At 47.3% G+C, this 20,460-nt stretch overlaps 1 protein-coding gene across 3 annotated transcripts in view; it reads right to left on the minus strand.

Annotated features, from left to right (window-relative positions):
- Positions 1-20,460, minus strand: part of PNPLA7 (patatin like phospholipase domain containing 7) — a 198,824-nt gene that overhangs the window by 83,302 nt on the left and 95,062 nt on the right. For all 3 annotated transcript variants that reach the window (XR_010622293.1, XR_010622292.1, XM_065737669.1), the window contains exons 27-33: positions 18,390-18,506; positions 15,442-15,511; positions 13,522-13,638; positions 11,003-11,151; positions 9,234-9,386; positions 6,474-6,584; positions 1,569-1,653 (exon numbers count right to left, since the gene is read on the minus strand). Coding sequence is in view for 1 of the 3 variants with exons in the window: in XM_065737669.1 (XP_065593741.1) it covers positions 1,569-1,653; positions 6,474-6,584; positions 9,234-9,386; positions 11,003-11,151; positions 13,522-13,638; positions 15,442-15,511; positions 18,390-18,506 (802 nt within the window). In the remaining 2 variants the exon portion in view is untranslated. The remainder of the gene's footprint in view (positions 1-1,568; positions 1,654-6,473; positions 6,585-9,233; positions 9,387-11,002; positions 11,152-13,521; positions 13,639-15,441; positions 15,512-18,389; positions 18,507-20,460) is intronic.

Genomic DNA, 20,460 nt, shown 5'->3' on the forward strand with positions numbered 1-20,460 from the left:
GTCACCCCTGAGAGATTTTGGGATGCCTTCTGCCTCAGCTGTGTTGCAAAACCAGGCACTTCAAACCAAGAGCAATGTTTTTCTCCCACGTGGCTCGCGGGACTCGCTCTCATTCCATCACTGCATACAGTGTGTGCTGCCCCACCTTACCCTGGGAACTGTGGACACGGGGTTGGCCTGAAGCATTTCTGCTTTGGAAAGTGAGAAATGAAAGCTGCTGTGGGAGATGCCCAGGAGCCCATGCAACTCTGTCCTCAGAAAACCTCTGCAGGATGGAGTGTGATCGCGGCCACAGCTCAGCCCTGGTGCTCTGCTGGGCAAGGCTCTGTACATTGCATACACAGAAAGATCCCAATCAAGTAAGTGCTCCTCTGAAACGTTGTGATGCCAAAGAAACGCAGCCACAAGTACTGCTGAATCCCAGCTGTGCAGACAAGCTGCTGTTCTCCACGTGCTCACAGTGCACCCGTACCTCAGGGTCCCAGGCAGGGCTTCCCGTGGCTTCCCCCACCCACCTCCTCCTGACACACTGTCTCCTTACTTCCTCCACCACTTCTTCAACTGCTTTCATCATTTCTCTCAGTTTGGCCAAGAGTAAAAACTTCACATGGCTCCACTCTCATTACTACAAAGCACAGGAGAAAGGGAGAAGTGGCAGCAAAAAGGGGGAAGAGGCCCTGAGCAGCACAGCCTCCAGATCTAAAGCCGTATCATCCTCAGAGAAAAGGCACTGAAGTTTCTTCTTCATTATTTTCCTTTAGAACAGAATTGTTGACAGCATTTCTTCATCCAGCCTGAGACCTGCGGTGCTCTGCCAGGACAGGACAGGCCTGTCTGAATCCCTGAGGGCTGAGCCCACTCAGGAGGGGGCTGGGTGATCAACAACCCAACTCTGACAGGAAGACCCCACAGCGCTCAGCACCAACGTCTTCAATAACCACACGACATGAACTCTTCGACCCTACAGTGGCTCTTCAGACATTTGATTAATATTTTCTTCATAAGGCATATGATTGCAATTAGCATTTCAAATTACCAGGGGGACATCTCTACAAACAGTCACAGATGGAAGGACTGCTAACTTTAGACTTCTCTCTGCAAGAACAAGAACTGGGCGGAGAGGGAGTGACTGATTACAAAAAGCTCCAGCCCCGGTGAAACGCTCAGAGATTTCGGGCTCCGGAGCCTGATGCAGAATTCAGCCCTTGGTTATGGCACTGCGTGCTCTGTACCACACATCTGGGGCTCAAAGCACTCAGGACACTCCACATAGAAATGCAGGGGCCATTATCTGTTCCTCATTAGCCCATTAGTGCTCCTTGTAATAGGGGTGTGCATCTCACAGCTGAGCCTGTGAGTCACTCTGGGTCTGATTCAAGGCAGCACGAAGCAGTCTGGCTTTAAGCTGCCCTCCCCTCTTTTGCCTAAAGGACACAAAGCAAAGAGTGGAGCCAGACACGGGGACATGGGCAGCACAAGGAGGAACAAAAGTGCATTTCTGCACATGTTTTATTTCCCTCAAAATGAGGGGCTGCACCCCGCAGGAAAGCACACATCTCTGCACTCACCATCTGCCACGGCGGCCTTCACCGGCTCGATCCTGGACACGATTTCTGCCAGGTCCGTAAAAGAGGTGCTGGGACAGGTCACATTCTGAAACACAGCGTTAAGGTTGAGATGTATCCACAAAATACCCAATTCAAGACCACGTACAAGTGATACTGAACAGACAAAGCTCCAGACACACACATCTTCCACCATTCCCCCTCATTACTCATTGGTGAGCAATTCACCGAACGGTGACCCTGCAGCAGGGCTGTGCTGCAGATGGGCTTCCCAAGGGCAAGCAGGTGTGGGGGTGAGGTTCAACCAGCCCTTCTTCATCCATGCAGTATGAAACCTTATTAAAAATAGAGGAAACTAAACAAAAGGCTACAAAGGCAAGAACTGGAGGGTCTGGGCTCAGTGACAGACTGTGTTCCTGGTGCTTGGTTGCTCTCCACCGCCGCTCCGTGTTATTGTCAGAGGGAACTGCTGGGCCAGCTGGAGGCCCCAGCCACATTTCTCCTTCCCTAAGGAGGCTGGTGGAACAAGAAGGGTCCGCAGTGCCACAGGAGCCTGCAGAGCCACAGAGGCTGTGCAAGAAAAGCTCAGGATGGGGGGAGCAGACCTGGCAGTGGACCCCAACACTCAGGGCAGCTCAGGGCTGGAGGTGTTGCAGTGAGAAGGAGCCCAAGGTGAGAGGTCCACCTGCAAGGGGGAGTGCTCCCTACTGTAATCCCTCTTTGCAATAAACCCTTTCTGTTTTCACTCTGCCTCACCAAAGCAGTGGGTTGAGTGCTCTCTATTTTAAAGAGTTGCCTGCTCTAGTTTCTCTTTCCATCAGAGCCAGGTTTGGTGTTCCAGGACCATTCTGGCCTTCCCGCATCCTTGGCTCCTCGGGGCAGGCTCAGGGTGACCAGGTGGAAACCCGAACTCTCTGCCTCTCTTCCAAACCAGTTGCTTTCATCAGCACAACAGCAGCCTGCCCCAGGGGAGAGCAGAGGTGAGGAGCTGGCAGGGGGCTCGTTATGGGCACCGGGCTGCCAGGAGTCACTGTGAGGCACTGCCCACGTGCTTCCAGCCAGAGCAGCTCCCTCACACAGGGCTTTTGTGAGCAATTCTTTGCTCTTCTGGCAAGAGCATCAGGCACTGTGAATCACACAGCCCCTGCAGGGTCACAGCAGAAGCCCATTACAGCTGCAGCAGATTGCTCTCAGTTGACCTCTAATCTGTAAGCAACTTTTGATCTGATTTAGTACAGCCAAAGCAGGGTGCGGATCCGGGACAAACAGCTGCTGGGTGCAGCAGACACAGAAAGGCCCAAACAGAATTGAAAAATACCAGCATGAAATGAAGCAGCGGTAGCTTAGGACACGCTCTTTAAAACATAAAGAAGTACAGACGCTCAGAATAAGGTCTGACCATTAAGGAGTCAGCAGAAGAGTGAGTCAGTCCTGCTTCGCCGTGAATACGCGACCTGAACGGTCCCAGTGAAGTGTCTGCAGACGGCTGTTCCCCAGGATAGGAGGAAAAAGGCATCCATATCTCCATTTAGAGCTGCAGGAAGGGTGTGCACATGGCCACAGAGCACACACAGCAACACGGGAGGCAATCACCTGCGCTCTTACACGAGGACTCACCACGCCAACGAACGGCCCACAGAGGCCTCGCACTCAGACTGGAGCTGCACTGTGGGAAACCAGGTGACTTCTGATGCTTTGCAATGTGTGAACACTCCTCCCTGACTTTTGAGGACAAAAGCACTCTCTGATCAGTGAACGTGAGGAAAAGAAGCGCTCAGATTCATTCGAATCCTACTCTCAGACTTCCCCGACACTATTTTCTCTGAGAAGGGGGAAAGTATTCTCTTCAGCATAATCTTTATTAAATAAATGAGAGTGGAGAGACGGTTCCTATTGTAGTCTGCCGGAGTATATTTAGCTTTGACTATGAATAACATTTCAATAGACAAAACTTCCCCGAGGAGATCCAATTAGCAGTGCTGCACTGCTCTGCGTTGGGAAGAACACGGCCTGTTCCGTGAACTTCATGTAAGGCTGCTGCTGCTCACGACTTCGGTATTTGCATTTTAAGGAAAGATAAATAGCAATTGAACGATGAAAGCCACAAGTATCCAAATGCTTAAATATCCAGAGATTAAGTAAAAAATTCAGTGCTTATGACATGGAATCGAGATGAAAAGCAACCGAGTCCAACGCTGCAGGATGCTGAACACTCCCAAAATAGCTGAAGAACTAAAACATAGATCAAAACCTTTGCTAATGAAAGCAAGTTAAAAATATCAGCTGTTATCCCTGGAAGACAGCAGAGCTAAGGGACTGAAGTGACTCCAAAGGACTAAGGAAAAAAGCAAAACTCCCCAGTGGAAGCCTGCAACATTTGTTCTTTTGTAGAAATTCATCTATTAAAACAGAAATCAGATTTAAATAATTTCTTTTGTTCCTGGACTCTGTCTCAGGGTTTTTGCAGGAAAGACAGACAGCTTTCGAGGTGCTCAGAATACGGCCCCAAGCTCAGCATCTGTCCTGGGAGCACACAGAGCTGAGATGGTCGGGCCATCCTCACACCCCTGTGCTTACACCATTTACTGCCTCGTTCTAAATGCTCCTACAGCAGCGCAGTGCCAAGCTACATCTACAAGCACTGCCTGACCTACTTGGCAGTGGAAGGGCCATAAAAAACAACAGGGTAGATGGTGATAAATGTTCAAAACCCTGCACGATGCACAGCTGTAATATCGTCACTTGACTGAAATATTAGCTTGAATGATGGCATCCCATCCCATGGGCAATTTTTAAAGAAGTCTCCTTGGAAAGGTACATTTGTTAACAGCAACGAAGATGTTCATCAGGCTTGTTACCAGCTGGTAATAAAAGTCAGAGGATGAAATGGGACACAACCATTTCTGATGGACACGCATGGGTTTTCTCTCCCTTGACTTCTCCATGTGCTCACCTCCAGCCAGCACCGTGCCCATCATCCTGGATGGAGTTAACCTGATGGTAACAGGCATCAGCATTCACCCCCTCCCCCGGGGTTCCTTCACAGGGGCAGAGCTGAGGGTGCCATTCACTACCCCAGTAAATCCATTTTCATTTCAGAAGTGACTCACACTCCCTCCAAACACTAGATCCTAATTTGTCACCCGAGAGAGACAAAAGGCAACAAGCCAGACACGGGTGTCTGAAAAATTGAGCCCTGCCTCTTGTTGTTAGGCTAATGCCCATTGCTTTGAGGCCCACCCTTCCTCTCTCCATCACTTCTCGCTGAGCTCAAGTGCTCAGCCACCAATTTCTGGAAGAGCTGCAAACCCTTAATGCCATTTTTCACCTCTATTGACTCTCCTTGCTGAAGCTTACAACAGTTACCATGCATTTTGGCAATCACTTAAAATACTACTGCTAATTTCCCTACCTCTGAAAGACAATAAAGAAGAATTACTGGGTAAAACGTAAAGCCCTTGTAGAACTTGGTTTTAAATCAGAGGAATTCAAAGGAAGTGAGGACAATAAGCCAACATATTATAACGTAGAGCCCAAGTCCTCAAAAAACTGACAACAGTTTCTCGGAAACTGGAAATTCAGGCAGCCCACAGTTACTAGCCCAGCTCTAGAGGCTGAATTCAGTCCTGGGATTACAAACCCAAGAGATCTCCATTCTACTTCTATGCAAAAAATGGAATAGGACTGCACGTGGCACACTGTGTAGCCAGTAGATTCTTCGTAACCAGGCATTTTTCACATCTCAACTACCCCAAAGTGCTGAAACAAGCACCTCCCACTGGAAGGTGCCTGAAACCCCATTCTTCAACAGCAGCATTCTAGCTTCAGTGCCTTACAAAATGCTTTTTCTAGCAGGGGAGCGAGGAAGAAAAGCAACAAAACCAGTCTAAGGCCTTGCACGGATTTTAACTCCTGGCTAAAAATGTATCCATGGTAAGGGTTTAATTCAAGCTTTCTGGAAGCACATTAGAACTATTTGAGTCATACCATGAAAGCCAGCAATGCCTGAGATCAATACCAGCCATCCCAATTCACATCCCCTGCGACCAGCACTGGACAGCTGGGAGAACTGCTGCCTTGGCAGGGCAGGTTCCAGCAGCAAGAACAACACCCAGGCACTGCCTGAAATTTGCTGAACATGAACAAAAAAATAAATAGGTTACTCGTGCCTAGCCAACATTTCTCTGAGACATGCATCCATGCAGTGGGTACAACGTGGCCAAGGCTGGAAGCCACAGACCATCCTTCTGCCCCAGCCCTGCTGGGCACAGTCACCCCTTCCACTGCAATACTCGGGGCAGGGAGCAGCTCCTCCAGCAGGATTTGGTGTCTCCAGGCTGCTGACACACACCAGAAAGAAGAGGAGGTGGGCACGTCCACACACACCAGCTGTGTATCCCACAAGGTGCTGGTGGTGGGTGAGCACTCTGCCTTCCCTCCAGTACTTTAGTATTGTGAATATTTCTGGGTTACAAAGAACCTGCTAGAATAAAGTGCAGGAGGAGAGCTGCCCTGCAGAGGGCTACGCCCATTCTTGGGGCCTCAGAGACAGCATTGTGCGTGGTGCAATGGGGGTGGATGTCTGCATGAGATAACAGAGATGGAGACTGTCCTTTGGATGTGTTCCTCTGTAAGCACACCTGTCAAGACCAGAGAGACTCAGGTGGAGCATGCTTTGGTCACAAGTGCAGCCAATGATGCAAGAAGTGCAGGACCTCATTCTCCAGGCTGTGGCTCAAGGGAAGAAGTTTCTAAAAAAGTGATCACACTCCTGCCTGAAATACTTTTCAATACGTGCACTCACACAAAAAACAGCACTTGAGGCAAGCACTCTCCTCACATCCCTGACCACACTCTGGTGCCATCAAGTAGCTCCTGCTGAATAGTGCAATTCAACTGAACACTCACATCAGAAGTTTTGGTTTTGCAAGTCTCCTGTCTGTCTCGCAGCATCTTGTCAAGGACGCCGCTCCGGGACCACACGCCAAATACAGTTTTCCCATGCTGATATCCCACTTCCTGGAAAAAAAAAAGTAGAGGAGAACAAGGTGAAAAAAACCCACAATTGTGATGTCACGTCTACATAACTGCTGGAAATCCACAGGTCTACCCCAAAGCCTGGATCCAGTTTTTGGTGCTTTCCAGCCTTTAGCTACAAGTACCACGCAGCCTAGCCATCAGTGGGATCGATAAAGCAAACCCAGTGCTGCTTTAGTTCTAAAAGCCAATGGACCCCTGACCCCCACACATACTATGCAATGAAAAATGCCACCAAACAGCTGTTTTCTACAGCAGCACTATCAAGCAACTCAGTACATCTATGTATGCACCCTTCAAGCTTAGTGCTCTTCCAACACTCCGTGTTTTTTTCACCTCTTGGATCAAGACAAGTTCCTGTAGGGTACCAGTTACCAAGCACTCCTCAGTGAGCTACACCAGACAGCACCGAGCACACAGGAGCTGCTTTGCTGGAGCAGATACAGTGGCACGTGCAAAAAGCAAAGCCATGCACTCCACATTCCACTACTCTGAAAGTCTAAAGTAGTTGGTACTTGGGATAGTAAAATGGCATTGTCACTAGCACGAAAATAATTGGAAAAAATAAACCAATTACCCCACGTTTTACTTTTGTTTTTTCCTAATCAGACAACAGATATTGTGTTTAAGAATGAACTTGAAAGGACAAAGCAACAGGTGCTGGGAGCCCTGGATTCTATTTCCAGCTCTGGCAGCAGCAGCACGCACTACGCCTCGCGCTCACCACGGTGCTGGAAGCAGCCCTGGCCCAGCTGCTATTGTTTCCCATCTGTTTTTTGGACAAGATTCAAAGCAGGGTGAGAACTTAGGGTGGAATTCATCTTCGATTGATCGTAGCTTCTCAGCCAAGACTGGATGTGACTGCTCAGGAGAAGGGGCCTGACTGATCCGTATCCAATCTGATGCAGCCCAAGTGCCCGAAAGCACCTGAGCTTTGGGAAGCGTCATGCAGCCTGACAACAACAGGCAAACACAGAACAGGGATTCTGCTCCTAAAGAAGGGATTTTTGTCCATCTGACCAAGCTGAATTGCAGTGACACGTTGCTTGTTTCTATTTCCTGTAAAACCCAGGTATGCAGCTGAAATTAAAATCAAAAAAATCACCAACCCACTGCTTCCCAGCCTGCAGCAATAAAGGAATGCCCACAATGCTCTGTAAGGTCAGCACAGCTTAAATCTCCCCCAGGGACAAAGCTCACATTGCTGCAGTATAGGAAACAAAAACCAGGGGGGTGCTGCCCCTTGCACCTATAGCATCTCGTGCCAAGAACCCGCTCACAGAAACTGACACCTTTGACAAACTGCACTTTCCTCAAGCTTTTATTCCACTGAGAAATAATTGTCTGGTGTCTTCAACTATCTGTAACGCTGTCAAATTAGACAGAGAGTGAACAAAGATTTGGCAGCTTACTGTTACTGCCATGATCCATCAGACCTGTCTGTCTGCCAGGGCTTTCGAGGGGCCAGGACCATCCATCTGGAGGAGAGCACTATTGAATGGGGGAATTTCTTAGGTCTCCTGCTGGCAGACCAAGCTCTTACCCCAGAGCTGAGACCTCAAACATCCTTGGGAAGACACTGACACTGGGGAAATCAGCCCGTGGCTTTGAATAGCTGTTCCTTGGTCCTACAGACTCTCTTAAATGTAAATCTTCAGGGCTTAACTGGATTACTGTTTTTGCTTCGTATTTATAAGACAGTGTTAGAGAATGGTGCTGGGAAAGCAACCTGTAGCTTAATGAGCATTGTGGCTTCTCAGCACATCCATGAAGTAGAACTACGTAAAAATGGGAGCCTTGTTTTTCTTTTTTTTTTCCCCAGACAAGAAGAGCAAAGCTATGCAGAAACACCTGAACGTGGAAAATACTTGCACAGCTGAAGCAAAGAAGGGAAAAAGACAGTAAAATAACTTCCTTGACAAGAAATAATGAGCAGAAATTGCTATCATTCCCTCAAATCAGGCAGAAATGTTTTGGTTCGGAATGCTGGATTATGTCACTAAGGCAGTTCAATTGCACATCTGGAGTCAGCTCTTCCCGTGCTCATTTCCAGTTTGTAAACAAACAGAGCTAAATCCCAGAGACGTGTAACCTGGTGCTACCCCTTCCACTCTGCCCTTCCACTGACATTGGTGCCATACACTATCAGGTGTAGAGGAAAGATGGATGATGTGCTTTATTAATAGAAGCGTTGAAATGTGAGCCAAGTCGGATATTTTAGCATGCTGCCCTCCATTTCAATGATTCACAGCTTCCCCGCAGACTTCTTTCAATCTTTCATGTGACAACGAGCTCCGTAATCAAGGAAGAGAAATGACACCATGTGACAAACCACCGCTGCCCAGCACAGCTCAGACAGCGCGGGGTCTTACCAAGCAGCTGAGTGAATCATCATAGGACAGCGAGGGAACCGATCCACTTACAGATTATTATATAATCACAATTACTAACTCAATTTCTGCTGGTAATCCAATCTCACAGTCGTGATATCATTCCACGGTATTACTGAGTGTCAATTATTCACTCAGTGCCAACTGAATTCTCTTCCTCTCTCTCCGCTAAGGTACTAATTAGCAGCAGACTTCTGCAGAACGTCAGGATGGGGAACTGCCTCCGCCACGGTGCACTTACACAGATCTCATCAAATTTCCCGAAGTCCAGCGTGCCGTAGCGGTCAATGGGCGGCCGGATGTACTCGCAGTAGTCACTGCTCTTCACCATCTCCAGCTGCCGCACGCAGCACACGTACGCGAGCCGTGTCTGGATCTCTGCCATGTTCAGCACCTGCCAACCAGGACAGACACACCGATCGTGATTAATTCAGAAATCAATTCAGAAGTTATCTGTCAGTCCAAGGGCGTACAGAAGCCTGCTGAAGCCTCCACGCATCAGCTCCTCTGTTTCCCTGATGGTGAGGATGGAGTGGCTACAACCAAGAGCAGAAAGGGAGCTGCCTTCAAACACGCTTCTGCAGCACAAGGTTGAATAGAATCTTCCCTTTCAAGATAGGGGTGGTAACTTAAGAAAGATGTGAGCTTAGGTGAGAGGGGCACAGTGGTCCTTTGCAGCAGAAATCAGCTATGACCTCTACTGTACCAGGGCAGAGATTCAGCAGAACCACAGAATTGCTGAGCTTGACAGGGACCTCTCAATACTGCCTGGTCACAGTCCCCTGTTCACGCAGCACCAGCGTGGCAGGACCATGTCAGCTGGGTTTTGGTGCAGCTCCACAAGTGGAGACTTCTCCATATCCCCTCTGGATAACCTTCTCCAGTGTTCCACAGATAGAAAGAAAGAAGGAGAATCACAATATTTCACTAGGCACTACTAAGAGGAGCCAAGGTCTTCCATTTCACCAGCCAAACATTCCCACTACACACTGGGAGCAGCATGGTCAACTCTGCTGAGACAAAGCAGGGCACTCAGAGCTGCACCACCTCCAAAAGGGAAGCCAGGCTGCTTCGCAGGGACACGAGACCTTTTCAGGGAACAGAGTAATCAGAGAAAAAACTTGAGATTACAGGGCACTACCCAGAGCTTGTAATATTTTTCCTAACTTTGGGAAGCAAGTATTTTAATTCCAATTGCCACACGATAACATGTCAGCTGCTGTTAGTAAAGAAAGAAACAGCATTCCCTTGGGGGAGCACTGCAAAGGCAGATAATTTAGGACACGCAGAAGAATATACAATAGAATTGGCAACAAGAAAAAAAAATCATACTCTGCAGCCCAGAGTGTATATATGAGCAGTAGTTGTTAATTAGTGCCTAGTGCTAAAACCTCCTTAGTCAGCAGCTCAGAGACATTAGGATACAAACACTGAACCAGACAAAGTTATTACTTGTTGGTAAAGTCCATAAATTCGGACTTTATCAAAACTAACACCACCTACAAGAAAAGGTCTCTGTGCTCTCATCGATCTACCATCTCTGCAGGCCATGCTCCCCTCCTCAGACAGAGCTCTACCTTCTTCAGTGATGCTCCATTTCCCTGTGTCACTGCACTGCCTGTCTTTCTTTGACCATAAGCATGTGCTCAAGTCCAAGAAACGATGTTATCTGTCACAGGCTTGCTCCTAAATAATCATAGATTCATAGATACATTAGGTTGGAAAGGACCTACAAGATCATCTAGTCCAACCATCCTCCTATCACCATCCCTACCCACTAAACTACTAAATCAAATCCCTTAGCACCTCATCTAAACGCTTCTTGAACAGCGCTAGGGATGGTGCCTCACCCACCTCCCTAGGCAGGCCATCCCAGTGCCTGACCACTCTTTCAGAGAAAAAATGTTTCCTCAAATCTAATCTAAATCTTCTCTGGAAGATTCAGAATCAAGGAAAAGCTTCCTGCTCTGCCCATAAAACTAGGGGATACTGCAGTGCAGTCTGTGGTACCTTGACTTTCTCAGCCAGTGGATTCCACCTCTTCCAGAGCAGCCACCAGCCAGACAAGCAGTCACCGTAGTTGGTGAGGTTGGTCTCATCTCGGCTCCCCACATCGATTGCAATCACCACCTTAGCACCCATGGACCTTGCCACATCAGCTAGTGGGAGAAAAAAAAGGTCACATCAGTACACTCCCAACAGTGATGTCAACTCCAGTGCTGCACAGACACAGCTTACGTACACACTGCTCAAGAAGATAGAGCCTGACATCGTGCCCACTGGGAGCATCTCTCTGAACAGCTTCAGATGTAAACGTGTGCAGCACGCCTGCCCAGCCACCACTTCCCCAGGCAGATTCCTACTCCCCCTGCTCCATTTCAGCTGTGAGATCCCAGCATGCAGCAGAGAGCCCTGCTTAACGGCACGGTGAGGCCACACTGCTGAACTCCTGGTGAACCCCACTGCTGGGGTAAGCTCTCCCTAGGTGGGCAGGATGACCCAAGTCACTCTGGCACCATTCTGTCACCAGAATCAATGTGAAGGCAGCAGCAAAACTGCAAGCAGGGAGAAGAGAAACAGCACAAACACCTGGCCTGGTGCAACTGGGGGCAGCATGAAAGCGTGGTGGTTCCCATGAGGACAAAGACCTGGGGGACCTGGAGAGAGAACAAGTGGTGATGGCCATAAAGAGGAGTCAGCAGTGCAGAGGTGCAACCCTGCAGAGGGAAGACAATGACGAAAAGGAGCAGCAAAGGAAGCAGACAGCAAGGAGAGGCTGGGAGGACTTCAGTCTGCAAAAAGCTTTGAATCCAAGAGGAAGATTCCTATTTGAAGTGAGAGAGGAATGAGACAACACCTCCCACTTCAAGGTCAGTACAAAGAGAATGAGCCGCAGCCTGTGGATACAGCAAGAATTTAGGAAAGTGCCAAAGGAGGGGAGAGAAGGACACACACCTCACAGAGCGCGTTTATATTTCCTCCACACCCCCAGAGTCCAAGATAGTTGCAATTCCTAGAATAGTTGTGCGTAGGAAAACCACAGATCCGAAGTGCCAACTTAGATGCTTAATTTAGATACATATTTAAATCAGATCTGTTCAGTAACATGGATTTACATTACTGGGCTGGTTCAGTCTGTTGTATCCTTTCCACCCTGTGCCACCTGTGGATTCACTTACCAATACCAATAACTTACCTGTACCAATAAGTACAGGTGGAAACAGCATCTCAATGTGCAATTCATGCTTTTGCTGACTCAGACACACACAGCAAAGTGTAGAAACTTGTGGGGGGTCTACTTGTGTTATTTCTATTCTGTTTTTCAGGCAAACATGGCCCTGACAAGAACATATAGTTCGTCTTGAACACAGAACAGATTTAGGATGCTCAGATGGATTTCCTCCTATCTGTACACAAACTGCAATGACACTGTGCATCTGTCATGTCTTGGTTACTGTCATGATCCACTGCTTCCTGACCATGACAACAGCTCTGCCATAAAACACATCCTTTGCTCCATTTTGGGTTCAACCCTTTCTTCTCATCAGCCTTCCTACACCCCAGTTCCACCTCTCCCCTGCAGGAGCAGCTACCTATCCTCAGGGCTCTTGCTCCCCTGAGCTAAAGGCCGAGCTGTTCATGAAAAGGGTGGATGTGGCACTGAGGGACACGGCCAGTGGGCATGGTGGGGGTGGGCTGATGGTTGGGCTCGATGATCCTAGTGGTCTTTTCCAATCTTAATGACGCAATGATTCTAACCAAGAGCAGCAGAACCCCTCAGGCTCTGGGCATGCAGCTCAGCCACCAGCCCCATCCCCTATGGCAGGGAGGACAAAGCTGACATCTGGCACAGGAGCTCCATGCTGGCATGGGGCTGCCCCCTCTCCACAGCCCGAGCATCCTGCCAGCTCCTCCAAGACACACTGGCAGATTTGTTCTCAAGAGCAGCCATCTGATTTAACAAAACCACTGAAGTATCGTTTCAAATTCTGTGGCTACACTACAGTTAAAACTCACAGCTGGACTATAAAGAAAAAATAATGTTACCAGGCTGCCTTCAATACCAACTACCATTTACTTCCAACAGTCCTCTAGTGAGTGCTCTGATACAACATGTTCTACTAACACAGTCACCAGGCTGAATAATGAACAATTAATACCCTTGCTTTCTCAGAATTATTTGCTATTCAAGTGATGCATTTTGAAAAGAAACAAGGACGATATGCTCGCAGTTAATTTCTGCTCTCTCCTTGCAGTAACAATGTAAAAAATTCAAAATGAGCTTGGAATTACATTTTTGGAATACAAGTATCAGGAAACAGTCCACAATAAGGAACAGCCTTAATAAAGCCACACAAACACCCAGGAAACTGAGAACAGTGCCTCCTGGTAACCACCACGAGATTAAGGGTGGCTGCAGCAGTGATCCTCCTTCCTTATTTTGGAAAGCAATCACGAGGGGCAAAGTTTTGCAGACTGTGATGAGATGTGTTCTCAGCAGCTTCCTCCCACCCCACGTGGACACCTACCAGGAAGGTTGTTGACATAACCTCCGTCCATCAGCAGGTGCCCATCCTTCGGGTCGCAGAGTGGGGGCATGTACCCAGAGAGAGACATGCTGGCACGGATGAACCTCCACAGAGAGCCTGCAGGAGAAAAATGGGGCAGCAACTGCAGTCATATGCTGCCAGAGATGGGGCAGGCATCCACACTCACCAAAAGGATCGGGAGATAGAGGTTCTCCTGAGAATACTGTTAGCAAGTGATTAAAGCAGTTCATTATTTTCTGTACCGTAATACTGGCTAGGAAAAAAAATAAATTAAAAGGCCATTCAGATCCACAGTCAGGGAAAAGCCTTAGGAAACAGGGCTTTAAGGACACATCTCATATTCATGGCCCGTAAGGAGATGTCAGCATATGCTGGACTGCAGGGATCATCTTTAGTGCTTTGTTGAGCTTACACTGATAAAGAAAGGAAAAGGCTTCTCCTGGGGAGAAAGGAATAGGAAGAATAAGTAGATTGAAGTGCAGCTAAAGCCATTATGTTCTACAAAGATACACAGAAAACAGGCTTTCAGCAGAAGCTGAACATGAAAAATACCCATTGCAGAAACCTACTGCAAGAAGCAAAAATCTCCACTTTGCCACCACATACTGGCACCACGTTCAGATCTTTGCTGAGCACATTCCTGTTAACGGTGCTGTAAGGAAGAAAGTTGTCATCTTTTAAACTGTTATAAACAAAGCTCAATCAAGTGGAAACAGAGCCAATCAATTTCTTGTAAGACATTCTACTTTCAGGTTCTTATTTACTGATTTCTCTTTGTAACATTTCTAACAGCTGAATTTGGATGATGCTGCATTTCCAAAGATGCTAGGAGTCGTGTTTAAGAATCAAATCTTTAAAATATCAAAAATAAACAAGTACTGCAGTGTTGGCTCACTTCTCAGTAATTAACTACTCAGTGTTTCAAACAAACAGCTCTTCCCAGCAAAAGAGGAATCGACTTTTTTCTTATTTTAAATACATAATGGTTCTTGTTCTAATTATCATCTACACAGCCTTGTGTTTTTTAGCAGCAGCTTTAGGTGTGTTGAAACTTCATTGGCTTAACCTGCTGTGGAACTGGAAAGCAACCTCTACGAAAGGCAAATCCCCTCCTGTGTGCCTTAGCCCCCTTGGTTGCCCTACACTGCCAATATCATGGGATCAGTGTGGTTTCGTGGCTCTGCAGCTCACATCTGGGCTGCAGGGACAGCCCTACAGAGGGACAGCCAGTGCAGAAGACAGGAATGCTGCAGACATAGCAGCAGAGGCCTTTCCTCTACCCACAGAAATATCTGGGGCATCTGGAAGGCTTGGAGCATCTTCACCGATGTTTGATTCACTGCATCATTACTCTAAATAGCCAGACAAAAGCTAATGCAAATATCCCACAGGGCTGCCACCACATCCCGACAGCAAGGCAGACAGCTCAGATCTTTCTCCTCTGTTTAATCACTGTATACTGAATTCATTCTCCACCAGAGAAATAAAGAGGACTGGACACAAATGACAGCCTAACTCAGCTTCTGCTTCAGGCACTGGAGTCTCTTCATTGGGAATGCATCTTCATTTATGGAGAATTTGAATCTTAAATTGCTTTGGTTGCATTAATTCTGATTTATTGTTAATACACCTGCACTTTGCAGAATGTTTTAAGGACACAGAATGGCGCCAGTGGACCCATTTGCTCTCTAAACAGTGAATTCAGCATCTCAGTTAATTTCTTCCCCACAGCTCTGTTTGTTGTTATGTGTACAACCACAGTTTGGTGCTCAGCAAATAACAGAGGAGGGAGAAACAAAAGGAAAAAGAAATTTAAAGGGGCTGAGAGTAGCAGGGGTGATGCTCAAGTGCTGCGTCACTCTGGAAGAATGCTGCAGGAGCAGCTGCCTGAGCACTTACCATCAGTGTGGACCCTCATTGCTGAGGCAGTGATGTCAGTTGTGATCGTGAAGTAAGGAATCCACAGATCCTGCAACACAGGACAGCCTCATGTCACTAAATCTGTAACCTTGCACATAAAGTAGAACCTATGCCTAACACAGAAACCAAAGTGATGGAACTTCTTCCCAGCTGCACACAGAGGTGGTGGGGTCTCCTTCTCTGGGGACGTTCAGGACCCACCTGGACACCTCCCTGTGCAGCCTGGGCTGGGAGCTGCTTTGGCAGAGGGTTGGACCCGATGATCTCTGGAGGTCCCTTCCAACCCCTACAATTCTGTGATTCTGTGACAGCATTTGTACCCTGACAGAGCCGCAGACACAAATGCTGGAGCTGGAGCCCAGGCCACATCCAGAAGCTTTGGAAAGTGCTTGAGGAGAAGACCCCACAGAGCTCTGCCATACATTCCTTAATTTGCCACCATCAGCTCCACCCAAAGGCATACTGCAGCATAGTCTGCTAGGAGCTGAGGAGCTAAGGCTCTGAATTGAGGCTAGACAGCTTGTTGCCCTCCAGGACACAAGAGGAACTTCTGGGTCCCTATGTGGTTGATTCCTATCCCACCACCATGCCTTATCACCTGGCTAGATGCCAGGCTTCTGTATAAATAGTTTTAATGGTGGATGAGGAGTGTCTCTGGCAGATGTCAGATAGCACTCTTACTAGCACAAAGGGGTGGGCAGCTTCAGAGTAACAGTAGCTGTATATTTTGAAAATATCTTTCAAGGGTCCTGCCCTGGATTTCTGCTTGTGCTTTCCAGACAGAACTTGCACAGCCTGGTTTCTCTTCCAGAGCCTGTGGCTGACATCTCTAGTGGCAACCATGGGGGCTGCTGTAACCAGGGCTCCACAGCTCTGCTGGGACCCAGAGACATCTATGTGACAAGAGCTGAGAGAGAGCAAGTGCTGGAGAAAATGGAAACCTCCCTTCCAAGGACAGAAATAGCAGTTCTACATAAGTGGTTACACACTCTAGCTGTGATGTGGAGCAGAGATGAGGGCATGAAGGAGAAATGTAGGAGTGCTGCCTCACAGCAGGGTAAGTAAAAAGAAACAGCTGCTCCACTTCTTAATTTTAAGCTTTTACATGGGCACAAGGGCCAGCACCCAATGTAACCCCACGTGCAGAAACTTCTCAGGTTCTGCTGTGTCCAACCTGAATTCAGCTGGGATGGAGCCAAGCACCAAACAGAACCAAGGTCAGCAAGGCCCTTACCAACTCTTGCTACCACGTATTTCTGGTTGAAGATCACCAAAAAACACTCCAACTACTGAAGAAGTTCACAAATTTGGAGTCTGGGACACCTTAAAATAACGCTTAAGAACACATTTCTTCAAAGCTCAATGCTTTTTAATTTAGCTTTTGCCATTTTTTAAGTTACCCTTTACATGTAGGCAGCTTTCAGCTTCCGCCTTTCCACTGATATGCCTGGCTAACCAGCACTGACAGTATAAATTGCAATTAGAGGTGAATGCCTCCTTCCTTGCAGAGGCACACAACGTGTCTCCGTATCTATCAGCTGGAAGACATCCTCGGTGGCAGCCTGAAGAGTTTGCCCTGTGGCACTGCACGCAGAGGCGATGCCCTGAATGTCTCAGAGCTGGATTTCTCTCGGACAAACTTCCCTTCCTGAGACCACAAGGTTAGGACAGATCACAGAATTACAGCTGTAGCACATAAAAATTATAAAGCAGGGAAGAAATTACTGCACCTCAAAGGAAAGTACAATAAATTGACTACAATGATGGCAGTAAACCAGTGGGAGCAAGAGCCAGGCAAGATCAGAGGAGACTTTCCTCTGTTATGTCATTCACTTTCTCAGCACCGTCCCATGGCTCGTGCTGCAGCACACCATGCCATAGCTTGCACCAGGTGAACTGGGAGAAGCCAGAGCCCAGCACCACCACGAAGGCCTCGATGCTCTGCAGCTCCTCAGCTACATCAAATTGAGCAGAAACAGCTGTTGTTGTCATCTGACACTCTGGTTTTCCCACCAGGCACTGCTGAAACCAAACACAGAAGCTGGAGTGCTTCAGGAAGGGACACGCACGACTGAAGAACAGGATGGCTGCTGCCACCCAAATGAAACAACTCTTGGGTCTCATCACTAAAACCTGCTCATTCCCAGCACCAGCCACTCTGCACAGCACAACGCTATTTTAAGCCACATGTGATGATTAATCACTTACTTTCATCCTGCATTTAAGTAGGGAACGTTTCAGATTATGCAGCAAATTGTCAGTGTATTTTAAATATATTTATGAATCTTTTATCACAAGGACTCCAAACACGGGAATAATGTGGTTAAGGCTGCAAATGAGGTAAGGCTGCAAGAGTACCCAAACCTCCTCTGAGCGTGGTGATGAAGAAAGACAGCCACTGCTAATCACTTCACAAGCTGCAGCTGGGGAGCAGGGTGGCTGTCAGCTCGGGCAGACCACAGGCACCATGTGCAGAACAGGGCAAGCTCAGATGTTAACTCAGCTCTCAGTAGGCTGCTCCTCAACACACGGCCTGCAGAAACCAACGGACCACAAAGCCATTGCTGTCCTGTTCACGACATTCTCTTAGTGAGGTGCTGTAAGGGCCTCAGAGTCAATTTGTGTAACATAATGATAAAACCATCTCGGCAATTCGACTTCAGGGACAACTAAACTTTTGCTCTCGGCCAAATGGGTCCTTTGTCAAACAGGAGTAGCAAAACCATTCCTCTTAAGCTGCTCTAAATCCACCAAAATGAATGAACATCCACCATAACAGCGTGATGTTACATTCCTAGCTGTAACGTGCTTTCCAGCATCCCACAGCCCTGAATCCAATACTAGAATGGAAGAAAGACATTTCTTACAACAGAATGCAGTGCAGCCACGCACACGTGTGCATGGATGGGGTTTGGTAAGCAACCTACCTCAATCTGTTTGTCTTTGAAGATGTTGCTGATGCTTTTGTTAAAAGCTGCTCCAGAAAACATTGAGGTTATTGGATACGTCAAGTCTATAATAGTCTTAAACACTGAATTCATAACCTAAAAAGAAAAAAAAAATTCAAATAATTCATATTAATGTTCACTTGCAAGCTGAGAAAGGTCATACTCCAGACTCTACAGCAAATGCGTGGGAAGCATTGCTACTGCTGTGCAAAAGTCATCAAGGGGACAAAAAATACACATCTACAACCAATAAATCCACATATGGCATCATAAATCACACCAAAAAGCACCAAGCTTTGCACTGGTTTCCAGTAAGGCTATGGAGGACTGTGTGTTTATGTCCCTTCTACCTGGAAATCCAAACCAGACTCCACAGCAGTGCACACAGGCCCAGGCATTAACAAATGCACACAAATGGTACGAATTATTATTTTAACAATAGAAATATATTATTGGTTATCTCCCTCTTGAGTTGAAGCTACAGCATGTTCAGAATTTACCCTAATGTGTACACAGTTCACCTGCATGGCAAGGAAACCCACAGATCAGTAACACAGGTCAGACACAGATCCTGTTGGGTTTCCTCAACCACTACAGACACCACTGTACCACAGCAGCGGGCAGGCACTGCCAGCCATGTCTCCTCCAATCCACACATGCTGTAATTGAGCTCTCGTGGTTTCTTCTTCCTTTTCATCCCCTCCTCTCCATTTCAGATGAGGCACAGCCGTGCACTAACCTACAGATGAAATGATGAAAAGAATCTAAATATAACTGATATCCCAAGCAGCATTATGGGCACATCAGTCCTGTAACCATGCTATGGGCCTCAGCATCTGATAAATCCCAATAAATTCTGTGTCTCAATACATGACACCACATTCAGTTAACACACAAGAGAAGACAAAAACAAACCACAAGGAAATATCTCTTTTGTAACCAAATAAGGCTTCACTAGGAAAAAACAAACAGTTATATTAGATGACTATTTTATCCCTCCACACTGCTCTGCAGTTTAACAAACAGATTGGCAGAGAATAGGGCAGTGTACACAGCTGGAGCCCCACAGCATGAAGGAGCCTCTAAAGCTGCATCTGTTTAAGGCTCTGCAATCAACATCTGGCGTTTGCTTTACTCCAGCAGTGATGTAAGGGATTAGTCTACATCGCCATACCCAGCAGCTTTTCAGCATATATTATCTATCTACCCGGAGAAAATAGGGCCATGCAAATTTAAGGGGAAAAAAAAAGGGCTCAGAAAAGCAAGTACACAAAGAGAAAATGTGGGAGAAGCTAAGAGCCTCAGCACAAGGCCAATGAGCCATGTGTCACCATCCTTCAGACAGGGGGACAACAATGTGCCACCAAACTGCACGTCCCACCCTGTGTAAGAGTCATGTGGAACTGGCTCTGTACTTCAGATGAGGATTTGGTGCCTGGCAGTGCTCAGAGAGACTAGTTCTGGGAAAGAAGAATTTGCAAAAATTCCATTATTTAATACCAAAGAAGGGTCTCTCCAAACTGTGCACGACACATCATGCTATCCTTGCTGCAAACAAATCATATATTGCCAAGTCTCTACATTTTCCCTGCAATTAAGGCTTGCAGTATTTTTGTATGTGAACAAAAGCTGTCTAATTAATGACTATCTCTTAATATTCTTATAACTGAAAGATGCCCTTCCAGCATCTGCTGCTGCCAACCACCTCCCTCAGCCTCCTGAGAGCGGCTGCACCCATTGCACTGACCATCCTCCAGAACAACAGAGCCCCTTGGAAAGGCTCCCAACCCTACAAGGACTTCAGAAAGCTCTCCCATGCGTAAGGAACTGCAGCAAGGGGGGGACAAAGCAAGAGCCTACGAGCAGAGCACCAGGAGCAAGCATAGCTGAGGGCGGGCAGAAATAACTGTGAGCTCTGTCTGCTTTGCTCTGTGATGCAGGATGGCCACAAACTGGTGTCAGTACCAGGATAACCCCAGGATATGGGAAAAAAACTGTTGCAAGAAATGCAATTAAAAGCAGCAGAAGAAAAATGTTGTTTTAAACTACT

This window comes from Cyrtonyx montezumae, unplaced genomic scaffold (assembly GCF_038088225.1).
Source record: "Cyrtonyx montezumae isolate F1298 unplaced genomic scaffold, pur_monq_1.0 scaffold_20, whole genome shotgun sequence".
NCBI classification, from domain to species: domain Eukaryota; kingdom Metazoa; phylum Chordata; class Aves; order Galliformes; family Odontophoridae; genus Cyrtonyx; species Cyrtonyx montezumae.